This window comes from Peromyscus californicus, unplaced genomic scaffold (genome assembly GCF_007827085.1).
Source record: "Peromyscus californicus insignis strain IS unplaced genomic scaffold, ASM782708v3 Scaffold_1__1_contigs__length_55948999, whole genome shotgun sequence".
In the NCBI taxonomy this organism is placed as follows: Eukaryota; Metazoa; Chordata; class Mammalia; order Rodentia; family Cricetidae; genus Peromyscus; species Peromyscus californicus.
In genome coordinates this window covers 49,957,125-49,973,213 of record NW_026294492.1, presented here as the reverse complement: position 1 = coordinate 49,973,213, position 16,089 = coordinate 49,957,125, and the positions used below count along the sequence as shown (strand labels likewise).

General features: G+C 51.0%; 1 protein-coding gene and 1 long non-coding RNA gene across 3 annotated transcripts in view; one reads left to right on the top strand and one right to left on the bottom strand.

Moving 5' to 3' along the window:
* Positions 1 to 16,089, top strand: part of Catsperd (cation channel sperm associated auxiliary subunit delta) — a 55,671-nt gene that overhangs the window by 32,524 nt on the left and 7,058 nt on the right. The window contains exons 8-18 of one of the 2 annotated variants that reach the window (XM_052746850.1): positions 1,681 to 1,764; positions 5,550 to 5,700; positions 6,840 to 6,935; positions 7,392 to 7,474; positions 8,346 to 8,522; positions 9,355 to 9,468; positions 9,992 to 10,081; positions 10,865 to 10,923; positions 12,177 to 12,255; positions 14,084 to 14,136; positions 15,239 to 15,313. In XM_052746850.1, coding sequence (XP_052602810.1) covers positions 1,681 to 1,764; positions 5,550 to 5,700; positions 6,840 to 6,935; positions 7,392 to 7,474; positions 8,346 to 8,522; positions 9,355 to 9,468; positions 9,992 to 10,081; positions 10,865 to 10,923; positions 12,177 to 12,255; positions 14,084 to 14,136; positions 15,239 to 15,313 — 1,061 coding nt within the window. The remainder of the gene's footprint in view (positions 1 to 1,680; positions 1,765 to 5,549; positions 5,701 to 6,839; positions 6,936 to 7,391; positions 7,475 to 8,345; positions 8,523 to 9,354; positions 9,469 to 9,991; positions 10,082 to 10,864; positions 10,924 to 12,176; positions 12,256 to 14,083; positions 14,137 to 15,238; positions 15,314 to 16,089) is intronic. The other variant, XM_052746849.1, reaches the window with a different exon arrangement.
* Positions 12,138 to 15,644, bottom strand: LOC128115794 (uncharacterized). The gene is made up of 3 exons (XR_008220291.1): positions 15,154 to 15,644; positions 13,278 to 14,103; positions 12,138 to 12,333 (listed from the first exon to the last, which is right to left on the bottom strand). It is a non-coding gene; the product is annotated as an uncharacterized LOC128115794 (long non-coding RNA).

Genomic DNA, 16,089 nt, shown 5'->3' with positions numbered 1-16,089 from the left:
CTGGTCCTCTGGAAGATCAGCCAGTGCTCTTAACCTCTGAGCCATCTCTCCAGCCCCGAGACTCTACTTTTTAATTGGTTTTTAACACAGGGTCTCATGTAGCCCAGGATGGCCTCAGACTTGCTATGCATCTGACTGACCTCTGTGTCAGTCAACCCATGGAAGAAAACTTCAGAGGCACCAAAATATGTGGTGTCCTACCTACCAAGGAAGGAAAACAGGCTGGCCTTGAACTCACAGAGATCCACCTGGCTCTGCCTCCTGAGTGCTGGGATTAAAGGTGTGTGCCACCACCGCCCGGCCTTACATTGTTCTCTTTTTTTTTTTGGTTTTTCGAGACAGGGTTTCTCTGTGTAGCTTTGCGCCTTTCCTGGAACTCACTTGGTAGCCCAGGCTGGCCTCGAACTCACAGAGATCCGCCTGGCTCTGCCTCCCAAGTGCTGGGATTAAAGGCGTGCGCCACCACCGCCCGGCTACATTGTTCTCTTAAAGACAGGTTGAATAGGCAGGCTGAGCACACAGTAGGACAGCAGTCTTAAGTCTTTTTGTTGTTGTTCTTGATGTTTCAAGACAGGGTTTCTCTGTGTAGCCCTGCCTGTCCTAGAACTCACTCTGTAGACCATGCTGGCCTCAAACTCTGAGATCTGCCTGCTTCTGCCTCCTGAGTGCTGAGATTAAAGGTGTGCGACATTAAGCAGCCTTAAGTCTTAAGTGACCTCAGTGTGTGTTATGAGCTTGGCTGTGAGGTCCAGCAAAAATTCAGCGGGTTTTTTTTTTTTGGGGGGGGGGTCAAGAAATAATTTCATAAAATTGTATCACTACAGACTACACAGTCTTGATCCTCTACCTCCCATGTGTTAGGGTGAAATACCACCCCCCCAACCTGGTTTATGGGATATGGGGTGTGGAACCCAGGGTTTTGAGCTTGTAAGTACCCTCAACCATTGGGTACTTTCTATCCAGTCAAAACCTGGGGAGGGGCTGGAGAGAGTGCTCACTGGTTCGGAGAACTGCCTGTTCTTTTGAGCACTGGCTGCTCTTGCAAAGGACCTGAGTTCAGTTCCTACTACCTACATCAGATGGCTCACAACCAGCTGTAACTCCAGCCCCAGGGATCTGACCTCTTCTGGTCTCCAATGGCGTCTGCGCTCACCCACACATAGACACACACATAATTAAAAACTAGAAAGTAAATCTTTAAAAAATATCTGTATCAGGCTGAAGAGATGTCTCCATGGTTAAGAGCATTGGCTGTTCTTCCAGAGGTCCTGGGTTCAATTCCCAGCAACCACATTGTAACTCACAATTGTCTATAATGGGATCTAATGTCCTCTTCTGGTGTGCAAGCGTACATGCAGATAGAGCACCCATATATGTAAAACACATAAATAAATCTTTAAAAAAATATATCCGTGTCTTAGAAAAATGTGGGGCTGAAGGAGCAGGGAGATGTGGACAACAGACTTGGGTCTCAAGTGCGATTGGAGTCACACCCTGTCGGCCTTGGCCCTCTGCTATGGCTGTTGTATTCCGGAGGTAGGAGATCTGCCTTCCTGAGCTTGACGAGTGATGTAGATTGTATTCAGAGCTAAATGCAAGACCCTGTGTTGCCTCAAATGATAAATGTGTTATTGTCACACGCGTTTCATTCACACGCACCATTTCCTGTTTGTTCCACAGGATAGACTTAAAGGGACATTAGGAGGCATATTCCACTTTTATTCCTTGTCTCAGGTGGGAATACTTGAGGTTAAAAACAAACTGGTGAGTACCGGGCTGGATGTAAGGTGACCTCAGAGACGTGGGAGCGGGACTGGGGTCAGGGGCTCTGACTGCTACAGTTAGCTCTTTTGGATTTTTTAGTTTGTCTATTACTTTCTTAGTTAGTTTGAGATGGGGCCTCATGTAGCCAAGATTGTCATCGAATTTCCCATCCTTCTGTCTCGATTTCCCAAATGATGGGAGGACATGACATGCTAGGCAGGCAATGTGCTTTCTGCATCTGAGATACACTGACCTTTCCATTCATCTGCCCGTTCATGTACCACTTATGCATCAAGCCATTGTGCCAGCCAGCCAGCTAACCATCCACCCACATACCCCTCCTCTCATCCATCCATCCACCCACCTACCCACCAGTCAACACATTCAGCCCTCCACCCACCCACTAACCCATTCATCCACCCACTTACCCATCCATCCTCCCTCCCAATTAAACATCCATCTTACCTACCCACCCATCCATCCATGCACCCCCATCCATCTACCCACCCATCCATCCACCTACCTATCCACCCATCCATCCATCCATCCATCCATCCATCCATCCACCTACCCACCCCTCATTGAAGGTTCTATGCATGGCTTTGTTGATGATCCATACCCCCAGCCAAAGCAGAAATTTGAAGGTGATTTTCTGCCCCGTAACTCTCTACCTACTACTTTTCTTTTCCTCACCCCATGATCAGCCCTTGGCCTGTGGGTCTGTACAACTGCAGGTGGTCTATCTTTAGGGCTCCCTCCACACAGGGAGGTCATGGCAGTCGACACCCTTGACCCATTACTGGGGTAGCTCCATGAGAAAAACTGAATTGGGGCATGAGCCCATTTAGTCTAGGGAATGCTTTGGGCTTACAGCCCAGCTCTTTGCAGTCAGCTCAGCATGGTGATGTTGATCAGGGTTACTGGGTCCCACACAGCATCTCTTCAGGCCTTGCAGAGGGAGTCGTCTCCTGTGTGCAGGATTCCCAGCACCCCAAGCCTCAGGCTTCTGCACCCCAGACACTGTCTCTTCAGAGAGCAAGCATGCTCACAGCCAATGCAGGCTTACTGGGCATAGGGATCCCCACTGCTCCTCATGTCTTCCAGGAAGGGAACACAGATGCCTCATAAAGAACCATAAAGTTAGTAATTGTCTTTAAACTCTATCCCTGGGATTAGTCAGCAAAATGCTCAACTTGTAAGCATGAAGACCCAAGTTCCACCTGCCAGAACCCATGGAAAAAGCCTAATGTGATGGCTCGCACTGGAAATGCCAGAGCATGGGACATGGAGGCAGGAGGATCCCCAGGGCCTTTGGGACCATCAGCCTGGTCTATTTGATAAGTCCCATGCCAGTAAGAGACTGCCTGAAAAAGAACAAGGCGGGAACAAGACATGGTGGCACAGGCATCTGGAGGCAGAAGCAGACCTGTGAGTTCAAGGTCAGCCTGATGTACATAGTAAGACCCTGTTCCCAGTACCTACATTCAGCTGCTCACAACCATCTGTAACTCCAGGTCCACGGGGTCTGGTACCGTCTTCTGTCTGGTCTCTTCACACAGACATAAAGGTGAACACGGGAATTAAAATAACTCATTCCTGCAGCGTGGCCTCAGCAGGTCCATCGCCTCTGCACCTCAGTGTCTTCCTTTCAGTCCCCCAGGAGAGGGGCACCGTGTGAAGCTTCGGGAAGCTTCTGCTGTCTGCATTTCAACAAACCTCTGTACTCCAGTAAAACGGGAGTGGATGCCGGGCGGTGGTGGCACACGCCTTTAATCCCAGCACTCAGGAGGCAGAGCCAGGCGGATCTCTGTGAGTTCGAGGCCAGCCTGGGCTACCAAGTGAGTCCCAGGAAAGGCGCAAAGCTACACAGAGAAACCCTGTCTCGAAAAAAAACCAAAAAAAAAAAAAAAAAAAAAAAAAACGGGAGTGGACATTCTTGCTAGTTTTCTTTCTCTTTTTTGTTTGTTTGGTTTTTTTGTTTTGCCACCATGCTCAGCCCTAGCCTTTCCCCCCCATTTCTGAGACAGGGTTTCTCTCTGTAACAGCCCTGGCTGTTCTGCAACTCACTCTGTAGACCAGGCTGGTCTCGAACTCACAGAGATCTTCCTGCCTCTACCTCCTGGGTGCTGGGATTAAAGGCGTGGGCCTCACCTTGCCCTCCAGCTCCTGCTGCATTTTTGCAGGCAGGGTCTCACCGTGAGGTCCAGGCTCGTTGCATTTCATGATCATCCTGACCTTGCCTCCCATCACAAGCACATGGTGCCCTCCATGGTGTCCCTCTCCTGGAGGAGTGACGTAAATCACAGCTAACCATTCTCTTCCTTGTCAAGAAGGTTATATCAGCCTCACCCTCCGGACAGGGAACCTGTGCAAAAGTGAATGGCATCCAGAATGTACTGTGGGAAAGCATGGTGTTTCCAGAGCAGACCTACTTCCGGCCTTCTCAGCTTAGGGTTGTGGTCATGGGGCCGGATCCTTACCTCGGGTGCCCGGAGCATCCCTGCTGCCTCTCCATGCCAGCTAACCACAAATGTCTCCTCACAAACCCATCACAGACCCCAAGAGACTCTATGGCCTCTCCCCAGTGACCTGCCCCATCGCTGCCCTAGGACACTGCCTGTGTTGAAGGCATAGGCTATGGGGAGGGAGGAGGGTGGGCCTTTTCCAGTTTCCTTCTACAGCTGTGACAGATAGTTTGGCCAAAAGCCATTTGGGGAGTGTGGTGGTTTGCCCCTCCCAAGGTGAGTGTCACTTTTAGGAGGTGTGACCTTGTTGGAGGAAGTGTGTCACTGTGTAGGTGGGGCTTTAAGGTCTCATATATGCTCAAACCATACCCAGTGAGTCAGGTCACTTCCTGTTGTCTGTGGGTCAAGATATAAGAACTCTCAGCTCATTCTCCAGCACCACATCTGCCTGCATGCCGCCATGCTTCCCACCATGATAATAATGGACTAAACCTCTGAACTGTAAGTGAGCTCCAATTAAATGTTTTCCCTTATCAGAGTTGCTGTGGTCATGGCATCTCTTCACAGCAATACAAACCCTGACTAAGACAGGGAGGAAAGGGTTTGTCTGGCTTACACTTCCAGGTCACAGTCCGTCACCAAGAAAAGTCAGGGCAGGAGCTCAGGGCAGGAGCGTGGAGGAGTTCAGTTCCTGGCTCATTCTTGCTCAGCTTTCTTAGGTGCCTAGGACCACTTACCTAGGGGATGGTGCCACCCATAGTGGCTAGGTCTTCCTACCCCAACTAATCTAATCTAATCAGCATTCATACTCAGAGGCCAAATATTCCCTCTCAGGGGTACCTGGAGGCTTATCTCCATAGTGACTAACCATCAGGGCCTGGAGAGGTGGCTCAGCACTTGATATTGATTCCCAGCCTTGAAGAGGACCTGAATTCAATTCTCAGCATCCTCACTGGGTGGCTCACAAGCACCTACAACTCCAGCTTCACACACACACACAGACACACAGACACAGAAACACACACACACACACACACCAGTAATTTTTTAATCCTAAAAAAAAACAACCAACCAACCAACCAACCAAACACTCTCAGTCCTCACTGTAGGACACACTCTCTGGGGCATCCTGGGAAGGGCCGGGGCTGGGCAATGTCCTTGGCCTCTCCCAAACCATCCCTGGAGCTCCCCAGTCCTGAGAGCTACCTCCCTGACTTGAGAAGTGCCTGACTTCATATCACTTCAGGAGGCTGGCTGAACTGGACAGGACTGTCCCAGTGGATTTGGGTCACAGTGACTCAGTTACCTCTCTTATCTCAGGGTTCGTTTCATTACATGGAGCACCCCCTGAATCACAGTGCAGGGATACCCTTTAAGTACAGTGACTCTCTTGACGTCATCATCAAGCCAGGCCAGAGGGGGTTTCTGGTCCTCTGGAGTCAGACAAGTCTGTTGGTGTCCCCCAATTCAGGTAAGCCACGCCCTGTCCAGACCTCCACCAATGTGGATGAATTTAGACTGGGAACCCAGATCTTTGTATATGTTCATGTGCATATGGAGGCCAGAGTTGTTCATCAATTGCTCAATTACTTCCTTTTTTATTTTTTTCTATATTTAAAAAAAATATATAATTTTACTCAACCTGGAACTGGTTAGCAAATCCCAGTGATCCTCCTGTTTCTGCCTCCTTATTGCTAGAATTATAAGCTGGGCTAGACTTTCAGAGAGGTGCTGAAGGTCTAAAGGCAGGCCTGTACTGGGGAATTCTAGGCGGGGCTCCACCCTGACCACGCCCCCGGCCCCTCACTGGGGATTCTGGGCGGGGCTCCACCCTAACCACGCCCCCAGCCCCTCACTGGGGATTCTAGGCGGGGCTCCACCTGACCACGCTCCCAGCCCCTCCCTGGGGATTCTGGGCGGGGCTCCACCCTGACCACGCCCCCATCCCCTCACTGGGGAATTCTGGGCGGGGCTCCACCCTGACCACGCCCCCAGCCTCTTAGTTAATTTGATGTAGAATCTTACTAAGTTGACTGGGCTAGCCTTAAGGTCATTTTGTATCCCAGACAGGCCTAGAAGTCTGGATCCTCCTGCCTCAACCTCCTAGGTGCTCCTCCACTCCTAGGTTTTAGTTTCCTTGAGGTCAGGAATGCACACACACACACACACACACACACACACACACACACACACACACACACACAGTGCTCAGCACCACGTTGCTGGTTGGTCAAGAGCCTTGAGGCAGTTTTATTCTTGACAGATACCCGTGGCATGCACTCTGTGAACGTGGAACATTGTTCTTTACTTAGTCCAGCTGTCATTTTTCAGAGCTCCATTACCAAAGAGACTCAGGGGTTGCATTTCACCAGAGCCCACGTGTCCCTTGTGTTTTGAAGAATCAGGTGTCTGTCTAGTTTCTCTCCTTGGGCTTTTGAATAGCAAACCAATGGCAAGCCTTAAAGACCCAGTGAATGAAAAACCAAATCAAAAAACTAACCAGTGAATGCATAGGAGAGGTGTGGGGGCCGTGTAGGGAGGCCCCAAGCCCAGCAGTGTGGTGCGCTTGCGCGGGACACATTTCATCACCGTCTCCCTGTCTCCTCCTAGGCCAGATCATGGAAACCGTGCAGCTGTGGAAAGGGAAGACAGTTGTTACCCCCGATATCTCTAACATCGGAATCAACATCCACAGCCTCGCCTCGAGTACGTGGCTGACCTGTCGCCGCGGGTGACTTGCTTTTGTTCTCACTCTTGCCTCCCTTCAGCCTTCCGGCCTTTCCACCCCACCCCTGCCCCCACGCACGCCTGTGATTGGCTGGGGCTCCTGCTCCTCAGCTCTGCTGTGATTGGCCTGCGACCCCCTGACGCTGGGTGGTGGTCGCAGGGAGGGGTGACTGATCCTTGCCTTTTGTTTGTTTCTTACATCTGCTTGCTTGTTGCAGCCGTGGGTGTGAGGATGTTTGCATGTGTGCCTGCGTGAATGTGAGGAGGTCAGAAGACAGTCTATGGAAGTTGAGTCTCGCCTTCCACTATGTGGGTCCCGGGAATCAAACTTAGGTCTTCAGGCTTGGCAGCAAACACCTCTACCTGTTGAACCCTCTCACTGGCCCTTTTGTTTTGCACCTGACCTCATCTCTGCCTTTGCTTTCTCTTTCCTAGATGCTTATGAGCTGGCTTTGCTGACACGGGAAAATGTTGTATACTACGGGAATCAGGGTTACCTGGGAACCACCTTAGTCCAAGTATGTCTCAGTCCTCAGCCAATAGCTGTGATGTGAACCTTCCTTCTTAGACCCCTGCCCTTAGTCAAAACCTGGGCATCACATTACTGAAATGTCGTTTTGTTTTGAGGCGAGGCCTCAGGTAGCTAAGGCTGAACTCAAACTCCATATATAGCCAAGGATGACCGTGTAGTCCTGATCCTCCAGAGTGCTCCGATGGCAGGCAGGCACCTCCATGCCCAGCTTTGGGGGATTCTGCACGTGGAATCCAGGGCTGTGTGTGTACTAGGCAAGCACTCTACCCACTGAGACTCATCCTACACAGTTATGCGTACAAGCAAATTAATCAGTACCAAGCTCCAGGCTCAAGCCCCCAAGACCACAAACAGAACAAAGAAAAACAGTGAAATACACACGTGAAGCGACTAAGCTGTCGCTCCAGAGAGAGTGATTGCTTGGCGTGGCTGAGGCACCATCCCAAGCAGCGTTATATTCATACACACACAGCATCCGGCTGAAGAGCCCCCAGGGGGTGAGGGGGCGGGGGATCACAAGGGCCCCAACCACCAAGCCTGATGACCTGAGTTCAATCCCTGGGACCCACATGGTGGAGGGAGAGAACTGCCTCCCGCTAAGTTGTCCTTCGACCTCCACCGTGGGTGCACTCTCACAAGAAATAAATATAATAACATTTTTGTTTTTTTAAAGTAGTAGGCTGGGCATGCGATGCTGAGTCCACACTTCATCCCCAGTTCTTGGGAGGGTTGAGACAGGAGGATTACTGTGTTTGTGAGGCCAGGTGGGGCTACAGAGTAAGACTCTGTGGGAAGAAACAACCAAAAGAAAAGACGGAAGGGCAGGGGTCGGGCCTCAGACATGGGTTTTCCCGCAGCTGCCGGAGCAGCCTGTCTGGTCTGAAGAAGCCGGCATCTCTTTTACGGACACTGGCATGCTGGAGGTCCTCACGCCGGTAGCTGACCCACGGTTCCCAGCGTTTGACTTTCAGAAGTGCATTGTGAACGTGCAGTACGTTCTCAATAACGCCAGCCTTCAGATTGAACCTTGTAATGTAGGTGACCCCCGTGATCTAAGTCAATTCCCGGTGACCTTCGTAGTTACTTATTTCCGGGGTGGGTAGCTGTCGGCACTGCAGACGGACCTCATATAATGGAGGAGAGTCACGTCCCAGCACGTCACTCCCTGAGCCCATCTCTGCTTTTAGAATGGGGGAAACAGCCGGGCGGTGGTGGCGCACGCCTTTAATCCCAGCACTCGGGAGGCAGAGCCAGGCGGATCTCTGTGAGTTCGAGGCCAGCCTGGTCTACAGAGCGAGATCCAGGAAAGGCGCAAAGCTACACAGAAAAACCCTGTCTCGAAAAACCAAAAAAAAAAAAAAAAAAAAAAAAAAAGAATGGGGGAAACAGAAAACTTGAGGGAGAGATGATGGCGGAAGACTGTAATTTTAGTTCCTTGGGAGGTTGCAGAAAAATGATTTCAAATTCCACTCAAGCCTGTGCAACTCAGCAAGACCTCGTGTTAAGAGAAAAAGTGAATATGGGGCTGGGGGATGTGATCATGGTGGAGCCCCCACCTAGACTCACCCAGGAAAGGGCTGGGGCGTGGTCAGAGGTGGAGCATCTGCATAGCAAATGCCAGGGTTCAAGTTCAGTCCCCAATATTGCACGAAACATGCAAAAAACATTCTGGAAGAACTTGGTTCCTAGAAAAGGGTAGTGGGGATGCTTGTCTACATAAGGTTCTCTGGGGACACAGAGTCTAGCTGTGGCTCCCAGTGTGAGGATAAAAGTTTGTACCTAATGTGCAGCATCACCCACTTGTCCTTTGCTTCTGGAGACAGAACTGGGGAACAGCCTTTCCTTACATCCCTCCATCTCCCCCAGGTGGAGTTTCTGGATAGCACCATGGTAGAACAAATGTTCACGATAGACATGAACAGCAAGCTGGAGCTGTCTGCTCTCATGATTCCCCGGCCAGGCAAGATCCCCATACCACTGGTGAGTTTACACCCAGCCTGCACACTCCAGCCTGAGCCACAGAAGGAAGCTGTCTCACGGGCTCCATACTCCACAGTGCTGCCAGCCCACAACCCCAGAGGTTCTTGTGTGTCCAAACTTCCTCTTTTCTCTCTTTGCCCCTTCCACATTCCTCCAATTCCTCCTCCTCCTTTTTACCCTCTTCCTTCCTTATCCCCCTCCTCCATCTCCATCTCCTCCTCCATCATCTCCTCCTTCTCCATCTCCTCCATCTCCTCCTCCATCTCCCCCTCTCTCTCTGTCTTTTCCTCCTCCCACTCAGGGTTCTTCCAACAACCCCCCCACTCTCCCTCTTGTCCATGCCATCCTGTTGTGTCTCACAGCTCAGTGGCCTCAGGCTCTAAGGCTGCAGCTGACAGGCAGATGTTCCAGGTGTGCTGCAACCCAGGAGCTTCTGTGCAGAAGCAGCTTGGTTGTGCCGAGGGTGGACAGGGCTCCCCGGGTGTCTGTCACAGGGGACAGCTGTCTGTGTGTTATGTCTTAGGTGATGGTCAGCAACCCACATTCCATGGGGCTCGAGGCACAAATCCATGAGTTTGGCAACACTTTCGACGGCAACTATAAGTACAAACTGGTGCGTGTCGGTGGCCATGTCAGGGGCCTTGACCAATTTGGCCCAGTGACACCCCAGGCACTGATTTTTGTTTGTTTTGTGTTAGTGGGACATGGTGTCCCTCTGTAGGCCAGGCTAGCCATGGAATATGTCACCCTGCCTTGGCTTCCTAAGGGCTGGATACCGGGAATGTGCCACTTTGCATGATCCTTCACGCCAGTATCTCTTGTCTGAAAGGATCAGCCTCCCTCCTCCCTTCCTGCACAGCCCTCAACTCCTCTGCCCTGAACAAGACATGCAGACACCACCCACACATGCCCTGTCACACAGGAGAGGCTGGGGTGCGCCAGGCACAGGAAGGATGGGGAGAACCTAGGTAGAGGGCTGGGTTCTGGCCAGGGACTGGTAGAGGGGGTCCCCCTTGCACCTGTCAGCCTCAGGGTCATGACAGGACTTGCCTGTGGTGCCAGTCTATACGAGGTCACCTGAGCAGGCAGGATGCATCCAAGCCCACACTTCAGGCAACTCCTTGGGACATTAAATGTCAGTGAGGGGGGAGACAAAGTTGCAGCTCATGGGGGACACCAAGGATTGGGGTCACAAGGGCCATGAGAGCTTGCAGAAGGCTTTCCCATGACATAGTGGGGCTGGACAGCTGACAGACAAGGTCCCACAGTGCCCACCAGTCACCCTTCCCTTACTAGCCCCGCCCCATTTGGCTGATGTGGACCCCTGCTGCAACTGGCTGTCTTTCTGTGTGTGTGTCTGTCTGTCCGTTTCTCTGCCCCTGCTGCCATTCTGCAGGAAATTGAACTCAAACAGCAGCAGCATCAGAACAGGGCGGACCTCAACTTCACCACCAGGTATCTGATGTGCTCTCTGGAGAGGGCTAGAGGCTTCTCCCCACTGCTATCGGAAGGGATTGCAGAGCCACAGCGGGAGAAGTAGGGATGAGTTGCAACCGTACCTCCAGAAGATTGAGATAAAATTAGACTGGAGTTCTGCGTGGGGACAGGGCCTGGAGCTCATTGGTAGAGCACTCACTCAGGAAGCATGCAGCTCTGGGTTCCAGGCCCAGCACCCCAGGTCCTGAGTGCAGCCGCACATGCACGTGATCTCAGCTCTGGGGAAGCAGGAGCAGGAAGGTCAAGTTCGAGGTTAGCCTTGGCTATCGTATAGGGAGTTTGAAGCCAGCCTGCGCAGATGTGTGTGTGTGTGTGTGTGTGTCTGTGTGTTTGTGTTTGTGTGTTTGTGTGTGTCTGTGTCTGTTTGTGTGTGCATCTGTGTGTGTCTGTGTCTGTTTGTGTGTGTGTGCATCTGTGAGTGTCTGTGTCTGTTTGTGTGTGTGTGCATTTGTGAGTCTGTGTCTGTTTGTGTGTGTCTGTGTATCTGTGTCGTACCCAAGTCTGCTTTCGGGTGCTGTGATAAACACCATGACCAAGACTAACTTGGAGAGGACAGGGTTTATTTGGCTTCCACTGACTGATCACGGTCCATCTTGAAGGAAAGCTGAGGAAGGATTGAAGACAGGGACTGATGCAGAGGCCATGGAGGAGTGCTGTTTCCTGGCTGTTCCTGGTGGTTCAGCCTGCTTTTTGCTTTGTTTTGTTTCTGTTTGTTTGGGTTTTTTCTTTTGTTTTTGTTTTTCTGAGACTGTAACAGATCTGGCTGTCCTGGAACTCCTCACTCTGTAGACCAGGCTCAACAGAGATCCACCTACCTCTGCCTCCCCAGTGCTGGGACTAAAGGCATCTGCCACCACGGCCCAGTGCTCAGCCTGCTTTCTTATATTTTTGGCTGTGAGCCTAGCCTAATGGCTGAGCCATCTTTCCAGCCCAGGCTGCTTTCTTATACCACCCAGGACCACCTGCCCAGGGGTGGCACCACTGGATGCTGAAGTGTCACACATCGATCACTCATCAAGTAAATGCCACACAGGCCAAATCTGATGGGGCAAATCTCAGGTGAAGTTCCTTCTTCCTGACTGTGTCAAGGTGACAACCAAGAGTAGCCATGACAGATACTGGCGGATGGATGGTTGACAGATGGGTGAACGTTTTGATGAGTGCACCGGTGGTCACTCTAATGCAGGCCTTATAGCCCTGTTGCCTTGCAGCATCAAGCGGAATGCCATCTCCTCCATAACCGTGGACATAGCCGACAAGACAATCGCGTGTGTGGACCTGAAGCCGCTGGTGCGTACAGACGTCTGCTGCCTGACGTTTGCTCGTGTGCTGTCGCAGGGACGCTGCTCCCACCGCACTGCACAGGTTCTGGGGTGGACATAAAATGACAGTGTCCTGAGTGCTGGGGTCCCTGTGGTCATCTGAATCCCTCAGAATCCTCTGGGTGAAGTGCTGTTTCTTACTGGGCATCTCTAGAATTATCCCTGGCCAATTTGAGGGAACAGAACTTCTAGAGCCGTGGTTCTCAACCTTCCTAACACTGCAACCCTTTAATATAGTTCCTCGTGTTGTGGTGACCCCCAACCATAGAAAAATAACTGTAATTTTGCTGCTGTTATGAATCACAATGTAAGTATCTGTGTTTTCTGGTGGTCTTAGGTGACCTCTATGGAAGGGTTTTTTGATCCCATATGGGTTGTGGCCCATAGGTTGAGAACCATTGTTTTTTTTTTTTTTTTTTTTTTTTTTTTTGGTTTTTCGAGACAGGGTTTCTCTGTGTAGCTTTGCGCCTTTCCTGGGACTCACTTGGTAGCCCAGGCTGGCCTTGAACTCACAGAGATCCGCCTGGCTCTGCCTCCCGAGTGCTGGGATTAAAGGCGTGCGCCACCACCGCCCGGCGAGAACCATTGTTTTAAGTGGTTCTTCCAGAGACTTGAAAATGAAATGCCTGCTTGCAAAAACTTGTCCGTACATCATTCCCAGCTGTGTTATTCACTGAAGCCATGTGTCACGGCATGGGTGTGTGGGTTCACGGGGATCCTTGGGAAAAAGACTCAGAGGCACCTTAAGAATGAATTTAGCCTATCTTGACTGCAGGGGAGTGTAGCTAGAGTTTTCCTGCCTGGCCCACAGTCAGGACAAATCTCTGTCACCCGCCAGTCCCACAGACGCTCAGCCCCAACCAAGTAAACACAGAGACTTATATTGCTTACAAACTGTATGGCCGTGGCAGGCTTCTTGCTAACTGTTCTTATAGCTTAAATTAATCCATTTCCATTAATCTATACCTTGCCACGTGGCTCATGGCTTACCGGCATCTTCACATGCGGCTTGTCATGGTGGTGGCTGGCGGTGTCTCCTTCACTCAGCCTTCCACTTCCCAGAATTCTCCTCTCTCCTTGTCCCACCTACTTCCTGCCTGGCCACTGGCCAATCAGTGTTTTATTTATTGACCAAACAGCAACACACTTGACATACAGACCATCCCACATCAGGGGAGTCCAGCCTCTAAGGACTTTCCCTTTGCCCAGGGCATTTTTATTTTTCTCAATATTTATACTTTCGTAAGTTGATTTCCGTATTCTCAAAACAGCCTGAAAGGAGCTCCCAAAAATACAAGGCCAAGTGCAAATTCCTCGATTCATCAAGTACCATGGTTTTCCGAATTTCCTGAACCAAGTTTTGCATAGGCCTTTGTATCCATGGGAGACTGAGACAAGATTCACATAGGGCAATAAGAGAAACAAAAGATATTGGTTAAACAAAAGACGGGTTAGGGCTGGTTGTTACTCTCTGGAGTCAGGCCAGGTGCAGCTCAGCAGGGGTGCAGCCACAATTCACAAGGGACAAGAGTGGGAAAACTGACCAGTGGATACAGAAAACGTGGCCCATCCATTCGATTGAATATTACTCAGCCAGGAAAAGGAATACAGTTCTTACAGACAATTGCCATGTGGAGACTGTGTGCTTTTGAGGGGAGGGGATGGAGAGTTAGGTGTTTTCTAGGGACAGAGCTTGGGTTTGGGAAGATGAGATGTGACACTGAGAGCCACTCTGTTGGGATCAGGCTTGGCAGGTCTGACAGTGGTTCTTCATGAAGTGTGTCTGTTCCTTGCAGTCCACGCTCATCTCAGTTGGCTGTGACAAGACAAAGAAGATACTTGTGCAGAAGTGAGTGTGACATCCCCGGGGATAGGGGATGCAGGGTGGGGCCGGCAACATCGCTAGAGTGAGGTGACATTATTCCAGCGACTTTTGTATGTTTAGCAGTTCTATAATAGGGAACTGAGGGCCCCGAGGGAGGGCTCAGCCTTTAGAGCAACAGCTGCTCTTGCAGAGGACCAGGGTTCGGTTCCCAGCACCCATGTGGTGGCTCACAACTGTCTGTAACTCCAGGTCTAGGGGATGATTTAGGATGATTTCTGTGGGCATTGCACACACACGTGCATAGACAGACATGCAGGCAACACACTCACACACGTAAAACAAACAGACATTCAAACACTGAAATATTCCATTTAAATTACATGTTATTAAATGTTAACTTTAAATATTAAAATAAAAATTCTGCACATAATTAGCAGTTCTATTACAAATCAAACACTGAAAACCCCAAATTCCTGGAAGCAGCCCATCCTGAGCCAGGAGGTGATCGGTCAGCCATGCATGGAGGTGGCCATGCCATGCTCTGGGGCCATCCTGTGTGTGACTTGAATTTGTTAGTATCACAATGCCTTGACCTTCCTATGATGATTTGCTCTTTCTTGTGTTAAAGACTATAAAGTGTGTGAGTGAGTTAGTGTGTGATAGTGTATGTGTGAGTAAGTGTATGTGAGTGTGTTAATGTTTGTGTGAGTGAGTTAGTGTGTGATAGTGTATGTGTGAGTCTGTGTGTGAGTGTGAGTATGTGTGAGTGTGTGTGACTCTGAATGTCTGAGTCTGTGTGTGAGTGTGAGAGTGCAAGTTCTCTGAGTCCAGAAGCACCAGCTCCCCTGGAGCTGGCATTGCACACAGTTGTGAGCCCCTCCCCCATGTGAGCCATCTCTGCAGCCACGGATTTTAATTTACAAGGAAGGATTTGGAACCCTCCCTAGCACCCCTGCAGGCCCCCACCCTGCACAGCTGGGGCTGGGATCCCATCCCTCCCAGCCTTGCTGCCCCCTTCGGTTCCCGTGTCCCTCCTCCTACCGCTGCCGCCGCCGCCGCCGCCGCCACCGCTCCATCCCTGGTTGTCCTGTCCCTCTTCAGGTCTGTCCACTTCTCTCCATTACAGCAAAATCTCTGCCTGCTCCATGGGAATCCTCAACCCGGTGGAGCTGCAAAGAAACTATACTTACACCATTGAGAAGTAAGTGGGGTGTTGCCCACCCCCCAGCCCTCCACACACTGGGACAGAGACCCCAGGGAACCAGGCAGAGTGATTTAAAACTGGTGTCTGGCCCAGGAGAACCATGCAGCCCCAGGAGCTAGTGCGATGCAGTGGTGTGCCGGAAGCTGTCCCTTAGTGCCAGGCACTGAAGCCCATCTCGATGCCTCTCCTTTGAGGTGGCACTTTGAGTCAAAGCCGGGCCTCAGCACTGGCCCTAAGCTATCCTAGGAGGTTTGCATTGCTATAAGACGTCATGGCCAAAAGCAGCCTGTGTTGGTTAAGCAGCGGCCATGCCGAGGGAGGAGAGTGCTGGTTGGTGGAAAAATCACGAGCCATAGTTACCTTTCTAGAGCTTTATTGGGAGAGAGAGGGAGAGAGAGAGGGAGAGAGAGAGAGAGAGAGAGAGAGAGAGAGACAGACCGGGGGGGGGGACCACGCGGAGGGGGGAGGACAGACAGAAAGAGAGAGAGTGCGGAAAAAGAGAACACACAGAGGGCACGCCCGTGTTTTAGGCTGGGACGCCATCACAGGCTGGTGACGTAATTAAGGACATAATCCTTACAACCTGAGGAAGGGCTGATGCAGAGACCGTGGAGGAACACTGCTTACTGGCTTATTCCTCATGGCTTCCTTGGTTTATTTTCCTAAGTAACTCAAGACCAGCTGCCCAGGAGTGGCACCATCCCCAGTAAGCCTGGCCTCCCACATCAATCATTAACCCAGAAAATGCACCACAGGCATTTTCTAAACTGAGA